General features: G+C 43.9%; 1 protein-coding gene across 1 annotated transcript; it reads right to left on the reverse strand.

Moving 5' to 3' along the window:
- Positions 1-96: 96 nt before the first annotated feature.
- Positions 97-24,931, reverse strand: PITPNA (phosphatidylinositol transfer protein alpha). The gene is made up of 12 exons (XM_063402580.1): positions 24,683-24,931; positions 19,764-19,794; positions 14,058-14,203; positions 13,451-13,542; positions 9,721-9,728; positions 8,719-8,793; positions 8,268-8,351; positions 7,290-7,367; positions 6,346-6,456; positions 4,710-4,832; positions 3,900-3,969; positions 97-2,874 (listed from the first exon to the last, which is right to left on the reverse strand). Exons 1-11 carry the CDS (start codon positions 24,700-24,702, stop codon positions 3,922-3,924), a joined length of 816 nt encoding a protein of 271 aa, XP_063258650.1. The 5' UTR covers positions 24,703-24,931; the 3' UTR covers positions 97-2,874; positions 3,900-3,921.
- Positions 24,932-25,154: the final 223 nt, after the last annotated feature.

Consider the following 25,154-nt stretch of genomic DNA (forward strand, 5'->3'; position numbering starts at 1 on the left):
GGCCGGGAGGACCCACAGCAGCCCCGGGATGGCACCGAGACCTCCCCCCATCCCCAAAAAAAAAAACCCCAAAACAAAGGAGGCGGAGGCCAGAGGCTCTGTCTAGTATTTTATTAGATTTCGTTTCCAATATGCCTGTATTGGAAGATTTAGGAGACAAAAAAGGCACAAACTCACATTTAAAGAAACGACGAGATAATCTAACCCATTCTACAAAGTGTGTGTCGCCAAAGGAAAGAGCACGGAGAACCCGGCGGGACGTGGCGGGAGGCCCGGCGGGAGGGACCCGGAGGGCTGCGGGATATGAGGGGCGAGCGGCCCCGTCAGCGACCCAGCCTGAGGCGGGCTGGGGCGAGGGGGCTGCCCCGGAGCCCGAACCCACCCGGCGCGGATGGGAACAGATCCCAGCGCCCGCAGCCCCTCCGGATGGAGCCCACCCCGCCGGGAGCCCGCAGGTCCCGGGGTTCTGGCCAAAGCTGATGGGAGATACGGCACGGGAACGCTGCGTGATCTTTGCTATGCTCACTAGCGGGAACCAAGCGTCGAGACTGAAGGGTCTTTACAGGATTTGTCTATCCAAAGGCTGAGGGATGCTTTCGCTTAGGATCAAATTGGAAGGGCAGAAAACAAAGGGCAGGGAGCAGAGGGGGAGTATTCAGGCTGCAGTTCCTGCAGTTTCCCCCTCCCTCCCTCCAAGTTTTTCCACTAATCAGGAAAGCTTTGTGTAAAAGCTCTTACTCTGAAATCAGAGGATCAAAAAAGGATTGCAATGGTGGAATGTTACAATCTGCTTCCACGGCGATTAGTGCCATCAGATGGAAAGCCTCTTGGATAACACAAAGTGAAAGAACAAGTGTGCTATGTGTATTCTCAGGTTGCCCTCAAGTGTAAGAATCCCTCAAAACGTAACCAACAAACACGAACAGAAGTCAGTGCATAAATTCTCTGTTAAAAATACTTCAAACTGAAAGAACTCTTAACTGGGGCCTGCACTCCTAGAATACTTCTGGAACAGCTATACAACATGTCATGAAACATCCTGGTCCCAAATAGCCTCAAAGATTAAAATTTAGTTTCTTTACCTATTTTACAATAAACTTGTTTTACTTCTGCCTGGTGAGATCGCTAAAACCCCTCCAACCCCACCCCAACCCCACAGAACCGTCTGAGGTCACTGAGAAGAGCCTGCCAGAGTTACTGGTACAATTCAGAGCTTATTGCACTTAGACATGAGTAAGGCAAAATAACAAACTAAAAACAAAGGGATAAACTGCCCCCTCCCCAGAAACCAAACGCCATCCTCTCCCTCCAGAGCATTCCCACCTTCCCTCACACTGGAAACAGCTCTGATCCCAGCACAGCCTCGTTCAGCAGGGCACGGGATCATCTCAGGATCTCCTGCTTGCAGGAGTGGGAAGGGCTGGAGGAGTCAGTGTATCACAGAATGCTAAAAAGACTCCTCAAAAGTGGTGATACACCCACGACTGCTTGGCATACAAGATTTCACGTCAGTGCTGCCAAACACAGAAGTGGAAAATAAAGTTATTACTACTAGGGGAGGAAAAAACATCAAACATTGGGCCTCAGGGATAAGCAAAGAAGTAGGACTTTTTTTCTCATATGTATTGAAGAAAGCAGAATTTCCTTGATTCTGTTCTGCTGAGTTGATTGTCTAAAGCTGATATCAACATAAGGATAGTTACAGTGAGTATTTGAGTTCATTAAATAACAAGAGCTCTTTACATTAACAGTATCCTCTATGATTTATAATAACCAACAGATACCCTAGAAAACTGCAGGTCTTTATAAGTTGCTTTTCTTACAGCACAAAAGGAGATACTTTAATCAGTCTTGCAATGGGAAGAATATTATTGCTGAGCAGAACCACCGCCCCAGGCACCTGGATGTAACCAGATGCCAAGACCTCACTTGCACACCAGCCTTTGCAACATCCCAATTTGTCCAGGGACAGTCACATTGTTATTATTACTCAAAACCATTCCAGCTTTGTAAGTTATGGGAAGGCTTAATAAATAAAGAACCAGGAAGTTGCAACATATGTCGAGAAAGATTTTGTAAGAGTGACACACACAGCTGGAGGACAACAGAGCTACGTGGGCCAGAGAGACCCCTAAAATGGAAATTCAACAGGTAAGTGCTGAAGGCCCCAGTATAGGGCCTGACTGCAGCTTCTGGGCAGTCTTTAATTCATGTTTGTTAAGACAGAACAAAGTAATGCCCTGCAGAAGCTACAAATCACAACTCATCACAAACCAAGAACTCTCTGGCTGCTCCTCATTTTGTACTCAGGTTACCTGCCATTAAATATCTCCCTCTGAGAGCAAGGGTGAGAGGAGAACATTTCATGGAAGAGTTTTGCACTTTTAAATATGGACAATTTCCCTCTCCAAACAGACATTCAAAGAACAGTGAAGGGCTGGGCAGAAACAAAGGTGGCAGTTTATCCCACTTGGAAAAAAAAAACCAAAACAAAAAAAAACCAAAACCAAAACAAAAAAAATTCTAAGTCACCACATCACAAGACTATTTGAGCTAAAAATGTCACTTGGAAATCAAACAGGGCCACATGGAAATTGGTCTGAACACAATGAAAAAAAGAGGAGGGAGGAGTCGTAAATACAGCGGTCTCTAAGTCACACGGCCCCCAGGGGGAAACTCCTCGGGATGCACGTGCTAACATTGGAGTGCTTAGTACCAGACTGTCTATTTGCTCACAATATTAAGGGGCATCTAGAATTAGCTATGGGAGGTTTAAAATCGCCTGCCGGTCGGACAGAGAAAGGCTTGATCCAGAGATGGTCCGTCAGTCAAGGGTGTGGATTCCCTGGGCCTTCCTGACGACTGTCTTGCAAACTGAAACACAGAGACAACAGGGAAACGTTTCAGGATGGCTTTGGAACAGCAGCGTGCCAAGGGAAGTGTCAGACAACCTTGAGAGAGCAAATGTGAGTCACGCTGTCGCCAGGCAGACAATGCACACTGCAGCACTCATCCAGAGGAAATGGGAGAGAGGAAAACCGACTGGTTGGAGCTGCATTCAAAAATTAAAATATTTCTATCAAAAGACAGCCCTTCAGACACTCCCTCACCTCTTGTTCCCCATTTACCACCAGCAGATAACAAAAGGGCAAACAGAAGTAAATAGTCAGCACTTCAGGAGGATGTGGTTCTGCCCCACCCCATTCCTTCCAAGGATAATTAGGATGGCATTTTACTGCCCTAATAACCTGTTCTTCCCAACATAAATGAACAATCTCTTTTTTCTCCTTGCCTTCTTATATCTCTAACACCACACCACATTTTTGCAGTGTTGTTTAAGAAAAGTTTGGCAAAAGCAGCCCCCCAAACTGATAACATATTTAACAGAATAGAAAGAAAACAAGTCAAAAGCTTTAAAACTGTCATTGCTGCTTCTCCTGCAATGCCCAAGTGTTACTCCAAGCCTTGGCCCATTAGTAAATACAGCTAACAAGCAATGGAAAGAATAAATTCCTCATAAATATGCTTGGAATATTCAATTTCCAACTATATTCTAAACGTTTGCATGTCTAACTTTTTTTTTGAGACTGACAAAAGTTTCTCTGCAAGTCATGGAAAGTAACATATGCATTACAGAAATAAGAATAGCAGCAAAATCTAGAGAATATTCTAACATGTTTTTCTTACACTTTTCACTCAGACTTTTCTTTAGAATAGTTCTGAAACGAGGCAGTAAACTCGCTCATCAACCTGTCAGTGAAATGGGTTCACTATAAAAACAATCAATAGCACAGATTTGCCTGTCAGAAGCTATGAACAGGATCATTCCTCACACAAATGTTGGGGGTTTTAAACCAAATAGAGCAACACAGAGTTTTGTCAAACCTCTTGATACCTACAGTGCACAAGGAAGGAGTCATATTAGTCATCTGCAGCCGACATTCCTTTCACTGGATCTTTTTCTCTCATCTGAAAGAGGAAACAAGTGTTCAAGTACTGATTCTCACGTGTGTTATCTCAACATTTATCAGGATGGAACATCGTCTGTGTGTGAGACATCGATTATATCTCAGCCCCTCAAATCAGTGCCTATGAAATGCACATGCAGGCATCATTTCTGGTTAAGCTGTGGGTTGGCAACAGATTTGGAACCAGAATCCAAAGGGCAAGAGTGTACATGAAACTATAATGAAATATCCTGAGGCATGAAGGGAGAGAAGGGTGCAGGGCAGGACACAAACCGTGGAACAAGGTTCTCATTATTAGCAAACTTGTGTTTCTCAGAGTAAGAATCCTGTTACATACCCCCACTACCTGCTTATGGTACTTAGAACTAAAAAACCTTTTACTCAACAGGTTTCTGGCAGCTAATGAGGACAAAATCGACCATTCAGCTTGGAGTAAAAGCAAACAGAAGATATCGAGGCAGTAAATGAATCATTGCCACTCAGCCCCTCATTACCTGTGGTTCAATACATTTACTGGCTCAATAACAAACAGAAGGAGAATTCCATAATGATTAGGAAGAGATGCCAGCACGATGGACTCATGGCCAATCACTCAAAGCACACACAGCATGACCCAAATAGCAGGAGCACAATTCACACCATGCCCTGACAATGCAGCAGCCCTGAATCTCTGTGCTGAGCTGGAGAGAAGCAGTTTCTAGTTTCTCACACAACCCACACCTGCCCTGCTTTGCCACTGACCTCATCCAGCTGTCTCTTGGTCTCCTCCTCCATCCTACGGATGTCCTCCATAGTCAGATCAACCCACTTATCAAGCCAGCAGAAGAGCTGCCGGTGGAAGTTTGTGAAGAGCCGCTTTTCTTGCTGCGAGAGGAGGAATAAAACACAAACCAGCTTAGTCACAGGGCAATTACCATGGAGCTCACCACGTTGTAATGATTTTCAGAGATGTGTACACCGAAGAATCAGCTCCCTCGCCCACCTTTCCATCTAGCTGCCACAATTGGAAACTGGAGATAGCTAATTTTTATTCTTTTATCAGAATATCTAATCTAGAGCCTTGAATCCCCAGAGAAAGCTTTTTTTTTTCCTCCAAACCTAGACAGCAGTCTGCACACTGCACTGAAAGAATTAGTGAATTTCCTTTGATTTGACAGTATTGTTCTGACTGAATAAAGTGCTCCAGGTTTGGTTTACTTACAGCATAAAAGTTGGCCTGGAAGTGCAGAAAAAAAGGAGAAACAGGCATTTTTAAAATCCTTAATTTGCTAAAAACTGAAAGTTAGGAAGTGTAAAGGGCTGACATGCACCTATCTTTTTTTTTTCCATTTGCAGTGACCTAAAAAAATGCCTAAACTTGTTTTTCACAGCTGAAAATCTTTCAGCAGAGGTGACTAATGTGCACAGGCTACTCCAGGTTTGGAGCAATTTATTTCCATTTTATAAGAGATAAGCTAGGCAAAATCATTATATTAGACAGAGATATACAATGCATCTTGGAAAGACCTCATTAAGGAAGGACACTTCAGTTTTACCAATTATGGTTTCATATCTCATCAAAGGCAGCTAGAATACTTTGATGCAAACCTGTAGATACTCATAAGTAGAAAGGGATTGAAGAAGCTGCTTTTGTTAGAGGTTTTTGAAATCCTGCAGCTCCATGGTCATTCCCCCTTGGAGCTGTCTTTAGATTGTATCACCAGAGATTTGCTTTTGCAGAAGCAGCTCTGTGGTTTATCAATATTAACCACTGAGAAGTCTCTGTGATCTGAAGGCACAGGAGTTTTATGAACACAGCATTGCCTGGAAAACCACACACAACCATTCTCAGGTGTGGCATCCTGCTGTAGCTCATAGGTTACAGATTCTGCCAAAATAAAAGCTCTTTTCAAGATAACATTTATGTTTTAAGTTAATAAAGTTTCCCACCATCTGCTTATTTTTTAACACAGGTTTTTCAAACAGCAGACTATGAGAGGAAAATGTGACTAGAGCTCCAGGACTTGCCAGAAAGATCCTCAGCTGATCAGGACAGAATAGCTGGAGCCATCTCCCTACAAAAATATTTTGCCCCTACACAATCTAATTCCAGTATAAATGCATCACCTCATCACTCACAAACCAACAACCAACTGACTGCAACTCTGACCTATTAAACAACACAAAACATCCAATTTACCTTCACACATTAGAGTGAAAATGTTCAATAGCCAATTCACAGAACAATCAGCCAGCCTTGCCCTTGGATTAACCCAGCTTTAACTGCCTGCAGAATTTCAGGCAGTAATTTCATTGCCTGTACAATTTCATTGCCTGTACAGCAGGTGGGTGATGAAACGTGCCCCATCCCCACACCTCTCCCCATCACAGAACTCACCTTCTGTATAAAGTTCTCCACTTTGTTTTGCAGACCCCACCACTTGAACTTGACTGTTACCAGCTTGTAAGCACACATGTATGGACAGTCTGACTGCTTCCCCAGGTCCTTCTGCACAGACACAAAGATATTCACATTAAGCCCCTGTCCCCATCTCCTTCAGTCCTAATTATGAAGTCTTCTCTTGCATCCTTACACCGTTCTTACATTTTATTGACAAGTTTTGTCCCACCTTTGCTCACCCTTTTTCAAGGCATGATGACACTAGACCCTGGTTTCCTCCACAGGTGGCTTTCCCTCCATTCTGAGAACAGACTATTCCTTCCTCTCCTCTGTTGTCCACTTTTTCTTCCATTAAAATTACGCCTCTCAGTATCTTCACTGTTATGCCACGGCTACTTTGCTTCCTTAAAAGTCTCTTGATAAAGTCTCTATCTAAAACATTTTGGAATTAGATTATATCACCTGAATCATGATTATAAAGCCTTAAAGAAAACTCCATAAGGTTTCCTATTACAGGAGCCACGAACACTCTTCCCAAGTGAATCATATCAACCTCAGCTTCTGCCAAGTTTGCCTGCTGGAAATCAGACCTGCACACCAGCAGCTCCCCAAATGCCACTCAGGGTCCCTTTTAAAGACTGATATTATATTTGCACTTGTCATGTCTTCAGATTTCAAGGATTTCAGTGAAAGGTTAAACACTGCTGGTCATTACTCAGCTATCTCATACTTGAATTCTCTTGGGTGAACCCTTGGGCTGAGCACCAGACAGCTCTGGAGATTTCCTGGAACTCATTCTCTTTGTACCAAGCTCTTTCTCTTAAAATCAGAACAGAATCAGTGCTGAGTTCTGCATTTCCTTCTGCAGAAGGGATTCCAGTTTTTTCTTTGCCTTCAAACCCCAATATCCTGATACAGTTCCTGAACTCATCAATACAAACCTTCCAGTTGGGGCCCAGAGGTCCACGTCCAGTCTTGACAGATTTAAACCTTGCTGGATCTTCTTCTGCTTTGTAATCCTATTGCACAAGACACAAAGATTAAACACAAATTGGTAAACATACTGTTACCCAGATGTTCTCTCACAAAAAAGATTTATCTTCCTGCACCAAGACTAACCTCTGCCTTCCCAAGAATTACTGTTTTCAGACCTCAACATTTGTCAGAAACTCTTCAAGGAAATGTATCTCCCCCTGTGTTGTGTCCTAGACCTAAGAAGAAGTGATAACAAACTGATATGACCTCTGTTAGGCTATCAGAAGGTCTGTAGGATATGTTTCCTGTAACCACTTGTTCTTTGGGAGCTCAACACTGCTGTTACAGAAAGCAGCTGTGCTATCTAGGATTTTTCACAGCACTGTATCAGTGGATGCTCACGTGCTGCTCACTGGAAGAGAAGTGCAGTCAGACTCACAGTACTACTATGAAATTGGGATCTTTTGAAAGTCAGGAAACTCAAACAACTAATTCCATTTTTATAGAGTTGATTATTCTTCCTGGTAAAGAAACACCCCTTTTTTTTTCTCACAGTAACTGGAGAGATTCTTAGAACCAAGTGTTGGCTACACCATTTCCAGATACACTTGTGAAGCCATGGGTCAGTATCAGAAAGGGGGAAGTTTAGGAGATATCCTGTATGGAAAGGGGAGTGCCATTTCCTGCTATTCAGGCACTTCAGTCAGCTGCACTGCTGCAGAAATACACTGTTCTATGCACAGGCAACACATCTTACAGGCACAGTTTTTACAAGAGCTTTTCCCCTGGCTTGCATGAGCAGTTTTAAGGAACACCCTTCCTCCTCTGTCCATCCTCTCGCTTGTCCTGGTGCCTGTGGCCATCCCTGGAAGCACAGTTTGTCCCTGATCCCCTGTTTTAGCACAAGGCCTCCCCCTCAGGGAGTTGTTACCCACCTACCATACCTTGGGGAGTACTTGGCTCCGATCAGCAATGTCTATATAAATGGCTTCTACACTCTTCCATACCTCTGGCTCCAGTTTATGGACCTGCAGGGAAACAACAGCACTCAAGGAGCTGCTTCAGTGACAGAACACTCCCAGTCTCAGAAAATATAAAGCCAAATGGAAATGCAGACACCCAGTGCTCCCCTTCCCACCTACAGAGAGGTAAACACACGATGAGAGAGTTTTTAAAGAAGCAAAGGTGCTCACACAGAACAAGTGTTTGGAGGTCAATTTTATTCAGTTTATGTGAGAAGCCAACGGAGCAGAGTCTGCCTTGGTAGTGAGAGAAACATTTGAAATGCAGGAACACAGTGAATAGACAGCTCCACACAGCACTTCTCTAACCCAGCACAGAAAGCAGCACTGTGACATTAAAGAGATGAGTAAAACACACGACACAAGTACTTACATTCTCTTGTGTTCCAAGATCTGATTTGTGCCAGGTTTCAATTTTGATCAGGAAGTCATCCTTCATATACTCATTCTGTCATCAAAATAAAGCTTCTTGTTATTGTAGGATATATAATTTCTCTTCTTATTACACAGATAAGCATTAGGAGAGTCAGCTCAAAGAACTGAATAATTCAAAGAATGAACTCTCCATTTGACTGGAGTCTGACTTAGGGAATTTCAGAATTATTTGTAACCAGATCATTGCTTTCAGCAAAATTGATTGTTCATTAATTACTTCAGATTAAATAAACCACAAGCTGTTCATTAAAAAACCCATAAGTTCTATTGTTTTAGTGAAACATTTGGAGTTTATAAACAGCTTTTTCTTTGAAGGACAATATCTGCCACTCTATTTAGAGTTTAGAAGGGGTAACATAAGTTAGCTATGCAGAAATTGTCTTTCCACAGAGATTATTGATCTAGCACTGAATACATATTTTGATGCAACTCTTCAAATTAATAACAATATTAAACTGATGTGCTGAGAGCTTTTGTCACTGGAAGGGAAGGGACAAGAAGCACAGTTCTGCCAAGTAAGCAAAAAACTTTCCATTTCTCACTATTACTGAGTAGCAAAGGACTCCCAAAGGTAACCCTATCCTCCCTCAGGGGAGCAGAAACAAAAGCACAGGCCAGTGAAACACTCAGCACGTAGAAAGGAAATATTAAATTCAGAAGAGATTAATCAAGGGGACAGCACGGCAGGAGCTAACTGGCTTTTACTCAGTTTACCCAGGCAGGGGCTTGCTCCCATTTGTAAAGCTGAGCTTTGCTGAGCACAGACAGATCCCTGTCCATGGTCACAAGGACACACCACACTTGGTAAGAGCAGTTAATCTATGTGACTTTACAATGATAAAAGCTAAAGTGCCTTTAGCTCAGGTTAAAGAGCTTCTTCTACCCAGAACACTTCATTTCAGACGTTATTCTACAGATTAGCAGTAAAAGCAGTACTTACTGTAATAACTGGTCCAAGAAATCAACACATGGAAAGAAAGAGACACAGTACTTTAGTGAGGAAAGACTGCAGAGCAACCATTGCCCTCCTCCCACTCTCAGCCAAACAGGGCCAGCTTCAGCCTCCCAGGTACCTCTGAGGGAAAACACATGGAAGGTGATAAACCCCAGCTAACTTCACCCATTTCTCTGGAAATTCTTCTCTGGGAGAAACCCAGAGGAGCAGCGATTAATTATGCACTGCCACTTGTGCTCCCTGGCCTGCAGCCAGCTGGATGAGAAGATGGAATAAGTATGTTCAGCTGACAGCATTTTACCAATCCTTTCTCAGCTTGCAGATAAGGAATCTCTCCATAGTTCCAAAGGAAACCCACGCTGGATTTCAGGCCAGTGCAGCCCTGCCTGGAGTAACCAGACCCTCTGCATCTCTGCTGCTCGTGGTAACTGAGCTCCCTGGACACCCAGGCTCAATTATTCAACACAGAAAAGCAATTAAAGATCCTGTAACAGTCAGCATCTGCTCTACCTGAGCAATTCTGCTCAAGTAGAAGGAAGTCTGAAGCTGGAGGTGAAGGTCTCTGGTCTGTTCTGAGGTCTAACATCAGGACTTGATTAAGGAGCAATTTAGTTTTAAAGGTGTTGTAACAATTTTTGAGTTTCCAAGACAGCATCCTGGAGACAGTTACCATCCCAAATCACCTATCATGCACATCCAGCTGCCTTAATTACCCACTGCTGGGCTTGGACTGTTCTGAACCCCTAGCATGTGAAAATTGCTTTTTACAGCAATTTTACAGAAAGCCAATTATTTAGACTGACATGTTGGGCTGGAGGGAGAGAACAAGAAGGCAGAGCTGAGGCTAATTTTTCAAAGGCTGAACTTCATCTCAAAGAACATTTCATTATTTCTGCAAGAAGGAAATGGGTTTTTTTTCCCTGCTAGTCCCAACAAAATACTGAATAAACCAGCAATAATTATAAACCAGAGCCTTCCCACTTTGCCATGACTGTGTGCTGTGACTATGCAGCTGCCTCAAAACAGGTTCCTTCACCTCCTTAACTTCTCCCCTGTGGGGAAGAGTCCTCATTTGTAAAGAAACAAATTAATCTCTTCAGAAACGTCCACTCAAACTTCAATGCTCAGCTTGCTACAAATTAGGACCTGCTTCTTGAGGCATTACAGCAACAACTCCTACATGTTTCAGCTGCAGTTATAACTTCTCTGTTTCTTGACATTTGGCCACAGGCCATGGTTGCACTCAGAGTGGAACACACATCAAATTGCTTTTCTAAAAACATTTAAGCCACATTAATATTTAAGTCAGACTGCAGAGAAGAACACTATTCCCTTTGGCACCAGCCCACAGGTACCACTATTAGACAATCCTCACTTCATTTTTACTGCAGAAGTTGTGAAAGCATACAATAACAACAACTTCACTTACAGTTTATACTCTCAAAGGAACTAAGCAAGGCTCCCATTCAAAGTACATAAAAACAACACAATACAGCACAAAGAAGTGTGCAGAACTGCAGAAAGTTATAAGCTATGCATTTAAATTCCCTCAATCTCCAGTACTACTTTGATAATGGCCCATAATATGCATATTAATTGAGCTTCTCAGAGGAGATCTAGGGAAATGTAAGAAGGATGAACTCATATAATTAAAAAAAAATACCATGAGGGACAATTAAGTAAAAGCATTGCTTTATTCCAGTTTAGAAGGCTCTGTGAACAAGCAAGCAGTGCCTCAGGGAGAGCACAGGAGGAGCACTCCTCAGACAGGAGGGCACAGGCAGAAGCACCAGCAACTCCTACACTCAGGTTTAGCTCCTCTTAAATTTCAGATTTAGTGAGAGGGCTGAAAGCCTGGCTGCTCTAAGCAGCACAGCATTTTCTGCTGCCCAAAGAGTCACAGCAGGGCATCCAAGCCTCCTCACGTCCTACCAAAACACCCAAGTGCATCCAAAGGAAAATGGTAACAGCCAAGGCAGCCCCACAACACATCCATGGGTCCCCAAAGCCAAGGGTTCTCCCACATCCATGGGTTCTCTCTCACATCAATGGGTTCTCTCCCACATCCATGGGCTCTCTCCCACATCCATGGGCTCTCTCCCACATCCATGGGCTCTCTCCCACATCCATGGGCTCTCTCCCACATCCATGGGTTCTCTCCCACATCCATGGGCTCTCTCCCACATCCATGGGCTCTCTCCCACATCCATGGGCTCTCTCCCACATCCAAGGGTTCTCTCACATCCATGGGTTCTCTCCTCCTGCCCAATCCCAGCCAAGAGAAGGTTTCAGCAACTCTTCCAAGCTCCTCTTGCTTCATGTCAGGCTGGCAGATTCTCTAAACAGATTTATCAGCCTCCGCATCAAAACTGCCTTCTGCTCCAACCCCCACAACAAAGCACTTTTTATCTCATATTGTGTTGCTGTTTATTACACTTGAGTGGGGTTTTTTTTGGCTTTGTTATAATTTCTAGCAAATAAAAATCTGAAATTTCCTTGATTAGGTTGGATAGTCTTGTACTTGATTTTAGTATCCCATGTTTTCCACTTCAGTAGAATTTTATTAGTGCCTAACTGAAGGATAAGCAGCTTAAGAATAATAAAGGAAGTAACTCCATACCTTTGTTTCAGAAATTGGTGAAGAAGGAAGAGGAGGTGAAATATACAGCCAGGCATTTAAATCAGCTCAGTGGGCTTAACATGGAAATAAGCTAGACATTTACTAACTAATTTAAGTACCATGCAGCAAGAAAACGGAATAAAACTTAGATAGGTTGCAAACAACTTTGTTTCCACATTTTCTGTGAGACATTAAAAATTTATTCTGAAGTTGATGGCAGTATCTGAATTTTGTATTTGAAATATCCATTCCACTAGACTGCTGCATGTAATTTCACAGACTGAAGTAACACTATCCTCTCCCACTGCAGAGCTTCTTCCTTCTTTTAAAACACTTCATTTAAAATTCTCTTAAGTAAATTGTCAAAAAAAAGGGGGTTTTATATATTGAGTTTCAAGAACAGTTGGAATTTTTAAGTGTCTCATTCCCATAGCAACTGTACCACAACCAACTAACAGAAAATGTATCCTTCAGAGACACAAACAGCATAAAACGCTGCCAAAACCACTCGGTAAGCTTGGAGGCAAAGTCAAATTTTCAGTTTATAGCAGTGAAGACCAGAGAAGCTGGTAAACACCGTGGCTGGTAACTTCAGTAAGTAAATACTAAATGGGTTTCACATCATTTCAGCACTTGACACAGCTCCCAGAGCCTCCCCCTGCCTTTACAGGTGGATTCACTTCAACTGAGGCATCTGAGATCTGCCCTGTTCCCCTCCTGCATCTTCCACTTGTTCCCACCTGGCTATGCTGCACTTGAGCACATAAAATCACCTTTCATGTATTTATTTCCTCAGTGTTACACAGCTATTCCTTTAGGAAGACTAACAGATATTTCTTGGTCTGTTCTTTTCCTCTCACAGAGGAAGGTCACTCATTAGCAGCACATCACACAAGGGCAATTCTTTTAACTCCTCAGCACTGTATTTTGCTTTTCCTGACCACACAAAGGATTCAGAGAACAGAAATCCAAGATTTAAGAGCTGAAACAGCTTCTCTACTGGCTGCATCTTTCCTTATACCCTCCCCCCTACCTTTCCTCCCTGCCCCCAGAAAACAAAAAGGGAGAATCCAGAGTCCTTCCTCAGGCACTCACCAGTTCTGCAGTAGGGATAGGCATTCCATGCTTTTTCATGTATATTCAGAGCTCCTTCAGGGGCCAGCATTCTCACAAATGTTGGCACTTTGCTGCAGAATTTGGAAATAGGAAGAAAGGCATTGATAAGAACTGAGACAGGCAGGACATCACCTGGAATGCAAACACTAAAGATCTGCACAGTTCTGGAATTGGTAGGGCTTTCCTCAACCCCAGTACAATGTTTTCCAGAAATACTAAATCAGGCATGTTAATATGAATCTTCTTTACATAATGAAAGATAAAACAAATAAGAAAACAAAAAGAGGCTGAAAGCAGGTTGAAATCTAGGAGGTGTTTTGCTCTTTAGCCAAATTCAGGTATGAAAATCCTGGGTGGCAGGATCAGACTTGCTTTGAAAAGCTCAAAGCCAGATTTTCTTGGGACAACAGCCACGTTTACAGGGGAGGGTGGGTGCCCCACTGATGCTCACTGCCAGGTGCTGTTACACTCCTGCCTTAGCTCTGCATCTTTCAGCCTTTACATAATCTGTGATTTACAGTTGCTGTAAGCCTGTTGCATCTCTGGTTCCTCTTGCCCAGCTCTGGGAATGAGCAGGTTCCCATACCTCTGTAAGTGGTAGATCTTGTGCGTGTACTGCCCACGCTCTCCATCTCTCTCGTAGGGTTCGTTCACCAGGACCTCCACTCCTTCTCCTCCACCTGTTTCATTTTTACTGGCTTCTGCCACGGAATAGAGCTGCCCCACCTGATACTGGAGAAGTTAAAGATACATTATTACTATGGCTATAATTCAGCTGAAGTAATAACTTTGCCAGAAGAAGCCAAGGACAAATTTATTACCCGGGGAGAGGGCAGAGAAAAGGACATCCAGTTGTATGGGCAGATAAGCAGCTCATTTAATTTCATTTGAGATAGAAAGCTTGAGTGGTGGTTAGGAGGAAAGCACTGCCAGTGAGACAGTTACCTTTAACACTTCAATCTCAAGCTCCAAACCAACACAGAACCAGGAGAAAGCAGGAAAGATGAAAGGAACATCAGAAAGTAAGAAAACACAGATGACCCCAGCCATACTACAGCAGAATTGGGTTTCGCTCTTTTTGGCACACAGCTGTCCCCAGAAAATTGAGAATAAGGCACTGACAGTCCTGAATCAGTGCTGCTATCCAGGAGTCCCAAGGAAATCCACATCAAGCTTTTTTAAAGAATGCAGAGAAAGGGGGAATGGAGTGAAAAACTTTATAAGGGAGACAGAATATAAAGGGTACTTGCACCACCTGATTTAAGTGCTTCAAGAAACAAATCTGTTAAATGTGCACAGCTTAGGAGCCCCTGAGGGTCAAAGATGAGCATCCCCCACGTGCTGTTCAAACAAATGAGTATGAAGCCTCAAGTAAAGAGGGCATTTTCTTTCTGAAAACTTCATCTAATGAAATAACTGAGCCAGTGTCCCAAATGACCAGTTGATCTATGCTGTCACTGGTCCCACTATTATTTTTCCTATTATCTGTGGTCTGGATTGTGTTTTTTTTTTCTGTATCACACTTCCTCTTAGCCACAAGCTTAAACCACTACCAGGGAAAGAACAGAATTTCAGCATACAGTAAAATTCTTACCCTAAAATTATTTCTCAGTCTCTTACAGACACTCACTTGGCAGCATTATTTCCCAGAAATCACTTAATGTACTTGGTACTACACAATTTCTTTCATAAGAGGCATTCACAAATGTTTCCCAGGGCAGAGCAGAGGAAAAATAAGGAAAATGAACAGAAGAGAACATTCTCCTCTGCAGAAGATTTAAAGATTAATACATTCTTGCCTCTTGTAGCTGAAAAAGGGGATGCAGAGCTCAAAAAAACCCATGATCAAATGAAGAAAATTCACACAGGTCTCTCTGAGGCAAAGTTAGATGAGCAAAGTTTGAGGACTGAGAAGCCAAACCACTGAGTTAAAAGGAAGAGCTCTAACTTAGCAGAGTTAAGTCTTCAGAACTCCTAAGTGAGCAGAACAGCAACTGTTGCCAAAAGCAACAGTACAGGAAGGCAATCTGAAAGGGTAAACCACAAAGCGTTTGGCACCAGAAGTGCAATGATTAAAAAAAAAAATAACTACCAAAATCTCCAAAATTCCATAACACAACTACAAAGCAATGCAACACTGTTCAGGCCATCTCCCTTTTCCAAAGCATAAGGCTCTGCATCAGAAACAGGAATAGCACTCCTGAAACCCAGCCTGGAAAAGTGGAATATTGCTCAGAGCTGAGAACCCAGAAATACTTCACTGGGCTGGAACATCTTCTGCAACGAAGGAAGATTTCTGCAGTTGTTAAATTTTGTTGTCAGAGCATCCAAAATAACAACAGTACCCACAGCTCTCTGGTACTTTGTGCCATCTGGTGCCAACAAAGGCCAAGGAAATATTTATTCCTGCTGGAAGAATAGATGGAAGCCAGAGGAACAAGGCTAGGTGTCCTGGCCTCAGCTAATGTGGGGAAGAACAAAAATCAGACCATTTTCAAGCTAAGAGCAGCAGCTCTGCTGATCTCTCCAGAAGATCCTAGCCCAGGTTCCATGAGCAGCCCTCACTTGGCTGGACAGTTCCTGCACTGTCACAGCAGCTTGGGTTTCAGTCTGGATTTTGGGCTGCAATACAAGGCTTGTGACATTTCATACACCACACTGTTTTCCTTCTGACTCCCTGCATATGACCCACACAAAGCACAACACTCACCTCCCTCCAGAAGAGCAAAACACGAGAGTTGTGAAACCTTAGAAGCAAAGTGGCTTTAGCAGAGTAAGAGCCACACAAATACTCAGAGAACAGAGTTTATTATGATTTTGGGAACTACAGGATTACAGGGGAGGACTGAATGGCTTTGATTGCTTTGTAGCAAGTCCCAGGACGGAACTCCAGGAATACAAACTAATTCCTCTTAGTAACAGCCTCTTATTCATTCCTTCTCCCTTTCAAATACTTGGGTCAAAGTTCAGACACTAAGAAGATAAGCTTTGGTTTAACATCTTCACCATTTAAACTTCCCTGTTATTTCTGAGCCTTTAATCACATTGATAAGAGAAGAAAAGGCCCAAATAGAACTGTCCCAATGAGCAAATCCCACATCATTCTCCCTGCAAAGGTAAACAGAGAAAGAGAATTTGGCTCTATGAATCTGGACTCCAGACAGACCTGGGAGCTCCAAAAAACTCCTCTTCTGCAAGAAGTCATCCCTCTTGCTCTGTGCCAAACACCTCTTCCACAGCTGAGAGAATATCTTCACTGCACCAAATTTCCTCCAGCAGGCCTGATCTCAACCATCTTCAAGAGCAGTTGTTTTCCTGAAAGCCGCTTTGAACGCAATTAATAAGATTCCTGTGTGTTTGGCAAGCTCCTTGCCATGTGAAAGGAACAAAGAGGCAGCACAGAATGTGTACACACAGCTCTAATCCATACCAGCACTTCAGTGGCAGCTGGCAGAGACACCCACACGAGTCCACGCTCCCCAGGTTGGCACCCGATGCTGGTCAGGGAATGGGAGCAAAGCCTGGCACCCAACACTCAACAAGGAGATTCCCTTTGCTCCCCACAGTGGGACAAGGGATGAACCAACACAGCAGTGCAGCTTGCAGCCTGCACTTGAGCAGGACCACGTTTTGGCAGGGTTTCCATGTAGAAGATAGACTGCTACAGTCTAACTCCTACATGCCAGCTTTCGAGTTTTAGTCATCGCCTGAGCTTCTCTTCTCTTGCACTGTTTGGTTCCCATCTTGGCTAAGTAAGCAGCTCTGAGCTCTGTGTTGATTAAGTCACAGCTCCCCAGTGCCCTCCTGATCACCAGTTTTCTCTTGAATTCCCACTATTGGTTAACATCCGTTTGCTAAGGGTGGACTGAACACAGAAGTTCCACAGAACTTCACAGAAGACTCCCTCAACCCTTCCATGATGTCTCAAAGTTACAACTGATCTCATTCCCTATCTTACTGGCATGACTTTTGCCAACAATTTGCACACAGAAGGTGTGAACTTTTAAGCCTTTTGAGCAAGAATCAAGCCCTATAAAAACGAAATCGGAAGTCCTCCTGCTAGCCAGAGATGCTTCATGAGCAGCTACACAGTCAAGAGCCATAACAAGTCTCCAGAACCCTGTTTAAGAGTTTTGTACACAAGGAAATCCTTGAAAGCAATGAAGGTTTAACAGCTGGTTTGTAGAACAGACAGCAATGCAGTGACCAAGTGACTCACAGATGTGTCAGCATCTTTGCACACAGGAAGGGGGATGAGGCAATAAACAGATCAGCAGTCATCCTCTGAGTCAATACTGGAAATAACCTTTCTTTTTAAGCACACCCAGGTACATAGGCAAAACTAAGTGAACTTTAGAACCCTTTCTGCTCAGAGAACTGGCTCCTGAAATCTGCCCTGTCACAGGAAAAACATCATACCTTGGAAAGGGACATCACTCAAGGGACATGGTGACAGTGTACAAGTTTGGGGAGAAATTTGATTTGGTGAGGTTGGGGGTTTCTCCACAAGGCAAGCACTGGACCCAATACAGCTCCTGAAACAGAGAATCCCAGGGCACTCTCACACAAGGAGGCTGCCAGAGACTGATTTATCTACAGCCCAAACCCTCAGTTTTCCACACAGGCAGTTTACACACAAGGCTCTGAACAGCCAGGGAGGGACGAGAGCACAGCCAGGGACTCGCTTTAACTGGATGAAGGCTAATCCCAGTATCAGAGAACTTAGGAAAACCCCGTGTTGGGTCCCATCCAGCCTAACCCCCCAAAGAAACAATCTGTATGCTGATGCTTTGACTTTGTATTTACACAGCCTGACACCAAGGAGCTGTATCACTACAAGGCAGGGTTCCTGTTATTCAGGAAGGTCCTTTCTGTCCATTGAGCTTGAGTAATTTGCCATTTACCCACAGCTTTCTCTAACCTGCAAGTTTGCAACCTTTGCTTGCTTGATAAAGCTGATCATGTTACTCCTTCCTTTGTCAAGCATTTGCTCTTGTAAGTGGCACTCAGACACCATAAAAGATCCAAACTTCTCTACTCTCATACTTCAGTCTGACTTCTGGTAAATCTGCTTGAAACAGATTCAGGCAGAAAGCATAAAAGCTACAGGTAGGGAGCAGGCAACAGACAGAATTTCTGGCATTAACAGCCTTTTTCTTGCACTAACACAGAACACAGATCTAAACCCACTCTCTGATCAGAGGTCTGGGCTTTCTGTCAGCATCTGATACCTGTCACAGCAGCCACAGGAACACGAGACTGCACTTAGACACTGCTTTTGTTTTACTAGCCAGTCTGACGGCTGCAGGAATGCACTGCATGAAGTTCTAAACTGTGTTCTGTCAAAAGAGTGAGAGTTATAAAAGGGATGTGCTTAAAAAAGTGCTACCGTGAGCCAGCCCACCACTGTCTACGCCACAGTAGCTGCTATATTCAGAGGAAAGAAAAATGAAGAGTGCTGTTATCACAGATCTTCCTAAGAGTTAGAACAAGGCCTTGATCAGAATTCACAAACTCAAGGCTTATGCCCAAGGATCACAAGGGGAAAATTAAATACATCCAGATGAAGCAATCTGCTATGGTAGTGCTGTTGACTCAGTCATTTCAATCTCTACCTCGTTAGGATAAATATTAAAAAATTCAAAACATTTATATGGTTAGATGCTCTGCAAGAGTGGTGTTCAAGGCAGGAGGGAGGAAGGAAAGGCAAGCTGCGAATCAGAGGAAACAGGAGGGAAACAGCCACAGAGTCTGCACAGTTGTTTCGTGGTCTGTTTGGTGATGAAAATCACCCTGTTCAACAGAAACTACATTTCTTCTCCCAATTCAGATTTATCTAAACAAAATTTTCTGTATGTAAGAGCTAAATAGGACAGGTCTTAAAAAGTCCTTTTGCTAAGTGAACCTCTAAAGTCACAAGTAATTCTTGATCTTTGCCTAAGAGTTTAAAACAAAAGAGTTCCAGCAAAACACAGTTTAAAAGGTGACTTAAATTTGGACTAAAGCTTCCCCTTCACATTAAAAAAATAGAAAAGAACAATAGTACTAATCAAAAGGAAAACTGCACTTGAAAACAGCCTGACAACTCAAGATTTATAATCAGCAGATCTGAAAGTATTTTATAAGAGAGATGATTGGCACCCTCAGACTTAATACAATTCTTTGGTCAAAATGATGGTAACAGCTCACAGGGGCTCCTGAAGACAGCTTGCATTTTCCAGTTTTTGTTCATGCTTTCATCACAGGTTTATTTACAGTCCTAAAGTAAGGAAGCAAGAAGCAAAGAACTCACCTCCTCCACAGACACGGGCAGGATAACACGGCTGGAAGGGAACACAGAGACAAAAATTAGCAAATATCCCTGCAGCCCCAAAATTCCCACATTCCTCACAGCAATGGCTGCACAGCTCTCCTCTCCCCCCAGAACTCCAGCACCCACCCAGTACTCCTCAGGCCAAAGACTATTTATATAACAACCTCAAAGGGAACCAATACATGATAGAATAGAATTAAACTCTGTAATTCAACTGGTGATTCCTCACTGGCCTACAAACCCACACAGCATCAACACAGTGCTGATCCCTCTCACCCCATCCTTTCAGCAATCCCATCTTATTCCTTCTCGAGCTGCTGGGGAGGTTTCTGTGGGCCTCACCAATTCTGCAGGGATCTGCAATAGCCACCAGGCACTGCATGATTTGCTCACACGTCCCAAAGCAGCAGGAAACAGCAGAGGAAAGGCCGCCTCAGAGCTCGCTGCTAAGTGCTGCCACTGCTTTAAAGGAGTCTTTTTTATTTTAATTGTGGTTTCCTGAATGCTTCTGAGAATCAACTGACTGGACAACACAGCAAAAACTGCCTGAAGTCACAGATTTTTTTGGAAAAGAATCAGTTTAAAGCTGACAGAAATACATGCTTGTTAAGGTCTTCTCCAAAACTGGATCTGGGTTTGACTTCTGCTTTCAGCAAGGATGATGTTGAACAAGGAACCAAATCAAGACTCAGACAGGAAATGGATACGGCTACCATGGGCAGAAGAATTCCCAATTCTTTGAGAATTAGTAACAAAGAAACTAGGGCACAATCAGGAAAAAAAGCCCTCTGTATTAATTAACAGATTTTGAAAAAGCAATAGTGGTGAAAATAGAAATTTTTTTTACACTTTACCAAAAGAACAAACTGCAATAGGGGCAAAAGATTACAGATTATGCAAGATTACTTGTGACAGCAACACTTTATGCTGACTGCAAAGTACTGCAGAAATAACTACTGAAAACAGCAAATGAAGTTCAGTGTCAATTAAAAAGAAAGAACAATGCACTAAAGGCACTCATTTTTACCAAACACATGGGGTTAATGAGCCCTCAGTTAGTTATTGCCAGTATCTTGTGCCTTTATGGAAAAGCAGCAGGAAACATCAGCTCAGTGGCAGCTCTAAAGTAAATCCAATATTAGAAACTGGAACAGCACACACACACAAAAAAGACAATTATGTCACTAGAATCTCCCATCAAGATGTATCAACATCTTGAATACTGCACATAGTCCTGGTCACCTTATTTCAAAGAGGATACAGAACAAGTGAAGAAAGTTAAAAAAGATGATTGGAGATGGGGAAAAGCTCCTGTGTGAGAAGAAAGCAGTTAAGACTTGGCCTTTCAGCTTGGGAGAAAAACCAGCTAAAAGACTCAGGTATGGGAGAGTTTTAGAGATCATAAATGATGCAAAAAAGTGAATGGAGAAGGAACAGTGACTGTTTTACAACAGAACAATCATTAGGCAACAAATTTCAGACTAAATCATGTGTGCTTCTTTACGTCATGTCTACTGAAGACATGGCATTCCTTGCCAAACACAGGAAGTAAAAGCAATTTTTAAATAGGATTTGATCAATTCATGGAAATCCATGTGCCACTTGCTGGTAGGATACACTGAACTATAATTGTTTAACTCACTGTTACATGTTGTTTCCTGAAAATAACCGCTGAAAGGCAAGAGGGAAGAGGACCAAATCCAGAATGGTGTAAGGGAGGATAAAAAAAAGGAAAGGGATTTTCACAGGTAGACTTTGCCATTGAGCATGATGTTGGGTTAGTTAACTGGATAAAAGTGCAGTAAGAATGAAAAGAGAGGCTGGATGATAAATTACAGTGAAAGACCAAGAAATAGGTAAGAAACAATTTCTTTGGAATGGAGTTAAAACATTTTTCTTCAGGAAACCTGGTGTAAAACATTTGTAAGCGAATGAAATTCCATTTAGGAAAGCGGAAGACACTAAATCTGAATTATTATCTTAGAGTTCAATGGAGAAACAGAAACACAAACAAGATCAATGGTTTACAGCTCATTCAGCCCAGCAAACCAAGAAAGTGGAGGTGAAAACCACTTACAGGTAGCCAAGTGATAAAGGAGGAGGGAAGACTCCTCAAGGGGATCTTGAGGAAAAGCTCTGCAAAAGCAGCAATGGGAACAAAGATTCCCAACTTTAGGACAGAACTTGCTCAGTTTATGAGAAATTATATGATGTGGTTGGCCTGAAAATGGTGAGGAACATTTAAGATCCCTGTTAGATTAAAATCTGCCTCAAATGACAGCAAAGGGAAGTACAGCTGCAGGGAAGGTCAGTGGCATTTTCGTCACTTCACAGGAAAGGGAACTGAGTCTCCACACTCTGATTCTCCTCAAGGTCTTCCGAGGCAGTTTAAATCAAAATAAGGACAGTGAGCAAGACTCCAGCCAGCCCTTACCAACCCTGACACCAGAAAAATGCAAACAAATGAACGAAATCCTTGCAGCTTATCTGCAGCACGGAGGGATAGAAATGCAAGATAAGTCTGAAAGTCTGATAGGACATCAAATGAAAGCATTAAAGTCATCACTGCAAAACCATCAGGACAAGAAGCTGTAGAGAAATGATGATACAGACTTGTGTGATAATAAAATGTGACATCAGGTTTCTGTTATATTGCTCTATTTCTGTATCAGCTCCTAAAATACTTACAGGGTACATAATAAAACCCATCTGATTTACTAGGGAGAGTGTGACAAGGGGTCACAGAGATGGAAGAATAATCTGCTCAGATGAGATGAAGTTACAGATCATTTAGATTTTTACCATCTATGGTAGGAAGGCAGTAATTACCTGCATGGAATCAGAACTAACATAAATAACAGCAAAATAGTAACAGTAAACACTTCAAATAGTCAGCTCATAGCAAAACAAGTGGTTTCAATATGCCTTAAACAACAGCTTCCTGGAACATGAGATTTCATCAAAAACTGTCTCAAATAAGACATAAATTGGGCAACTTTAACGTAAAACATCAAGAAAATTTAAATCTGAGCCAATACAGTGACACAACTCAGAATGTGCAACTATCAGAGGTGGCTGGGAATCTCAGAAAGTCAAAAATGAATGTTTATTTGGAAAGTCCAGTAGCAACCTTGACTGTCCTTAGAGCCTTACTAAGGGCAAAACAAAGGGAAGAAAAGAAATAGGATAATGGCAACACTGAAAAGGTTTAGTGACCCTTTTGAAAATACAAATGGAAACCTGTAAATGGAAACCAATGTAGTAATTCTGCTCTTTTAACCTTTAAACTCTCAACATTTACACTTCCCACCTTGTTTCTGAAGCAGGCAGTGTGAAAGACTAGTAGGCATGCTGATATGATGAGGTAAATAATGCTGAGTAAAATGACTTTTGGAAGTGACAGTCACGAAAATGAACTGCTCGTACTGTCAGAAATCTGTAAATTCAAAGTACATATGTTCTCACCTTTACAGCACAGCTCACTGATAATGAGCTTTACTGTGGTACAGGGCAAGGGATTGTGAGCAGAAGCATGAAAAAGATACACAATAACCCAGCCAAGGTGCTGTAAGAGGGAAAGTAGTAAATTAACAGGAAAATATCAACAAAACAGATGTTGTAGAAGGAGTTAATTATCTTTTCATGCACCTGAAACTAAGCACTCAGCCCAGGTTTCTTCCTGCTATCCAGTTTAACACCAGAGAAGGTAAATGGTGTTTTTGTGTTACTAAGAGCAGCTCTGCTGCTGCTCCTGAATTCTATTACTCCTATTGTCTGGATAAAAATAGCAGGGGTTTAAGGATTGGGGGGAAAAAAAAACTTAATCAAGTTTAAAGGCAACTACAAGGATCAGTATAACCTTCAACATAGTTTTAATATTTAAATCCACACTACGGTCCATAATCTTGCAAAGTAATTCCTGTAAGGAGGACACAATCATGTAGGTAAACGTGTCTAAGAGAAGACCTGAAAACCCACTTTATCACAGGGATCACAGGTATCTTTTATAAGGGAAGAAAGATAAACAGAAAGCCTCTTCCATCAGCCAAAAGAAGTTTAAAATGCACTTTAACTTGGGAATGCACTTGAGTTAACCTTAAGAATTCAGGAAAGAACTATGTGCAGGGTACGGACAGCTCTGAAGACACCCAGCCAAAGTGCACCGGTCCAAGAGTATATTCCACATTAGCAAGCACAAAGCTGCTGAACCAAGGACTGTGACAAGCAACGTGACTAACAGCTACACACCCTCATGTCCAGCCACTTTTCCACCCCTTCATCCCCATCACGGGGCAGGACAACCGCAGCAGCCTCAGGGTCAGTGAAGAACTCCAAGGTGAGGCTTCCACACACTAAAAATATTTTGGAGCTACCTCATATCTGACATTCCTGGGAGTCCCTCCTTGGAGATTACACAGCCAAAGGTTGCAGGGCACCGAAACCAGGCTTGACACTTGGCTCTGTTACAGCGAGCAGGGGGCAAGACGCCGCTGCCTCCCTCAGACCTCCCACAAAACCCCCGGCTCTGAGCCGGCTGCCGGCTCGGCCCTCGGAACCCGGGCACCGGCAACACCCACCCCGCACAGCCGGTGCGGGGCCAGCAGCCCGCGGAGGCCGCAGGGGCAGCGGCGGGGCCCCGCCGAGCCGCAGAGGGGCCGAGCGGACCCGGTGCCCGCCGGCAGCCGCGGCCCCCGCCCCGCCGTGACCTTCACTGCCGCCCCCACCGCCGCCGCGGCCCTCACGGCGCTCCCCGCTCCCTCCCTCCCTCCCCGCGGCCGCAGTGCGGGGCAAAGCCGGGCCGCCCACCCGCGGCCGTCACCGCGCCAGGCCCCGGGCGCGGACGGAGGTGACCGGAGGGGCTCAAGGGGGGCCGGGATGGGGGAGCTGCCCGCACTCACTATTCCTTGATGAGCACCATAGCGGTGCCGCCGCGCTCCTCCCGCCCGGGCCAGCGCCGCTGAAGGTGAGAGGAGGCGCGTCCCGGGGCCGCAGCGCTGGATGGACCGAGCCGAGCCGAGCCGAGCCGAGCCGAGCCGAGCCGAGCCGAGCCGAGCCGCGCCGCACCGGGACGGGGGGGCCGGGCCGGCGGGGGGGCCGGGGCGGTTCGTCTCTGCGGCAACGGCTGCGTCACCTCCGCGCCGCGCGGGGCGGGGCGGGGCCGCCCCTGGCCCCGCCCCCCGCCTGGCCCCGCCCCCGCCTCCCTCAGCCGGCGCGCGCCTCCCTTACGGGCTTTTGCCGCGTTCGCCGGTGGCATTTTAAACAAAAAACGCCTGGGGTTTGGTGGTGGTTTTGGTTTTGGTTTTTTTTAGGTTCTCTCATGAGGTGAGAACCTCGCGGTGCTGTTTCAGCTTTAAAGCTGGGCTTGCCAGA

Source organism: Prinia subflava, chromosome 8, assembly GCF_021018805.1.
Source record: "Prinia subflava isolate CZ2003 ecotype Zambia chromosome 8, Cam_Psub_1.2, whole genome shotgun sequence".
In the NCBI taxonomy this organism is placed as follows: Eukaryota; Metazoa; Chordata; class Aves; order Passeriformes; family Cisticolidae; genus Prinia; species Prinia subflava.

What these genes read in the sequence shown, in the direction of transcription:
- PITPNA (XM_063402580.1), bottom strand. Translation starts at nt 24,702, where the DNA reads ATGGTGCTCATCAAGGAATA. An exon ending in ATGGTGCTCATCAAGGAATA is followed by an intron (nt 19,795 to 24,682) that starts GTGAGTGCGGGC and finishes GTTCCCTTCCAG; the next exon opens with CCGTGTTATCCTGCCCGTGT. An exon ending in CTCTGGGCCCCAACTGGAAG is followed by an intron (nt 6,457 to 7,289) that starts GTTTGTATTGAT and finishes GTGTCTGTGCAG; the next exon opens with AAGGACCTGGGGAAGCAGTC.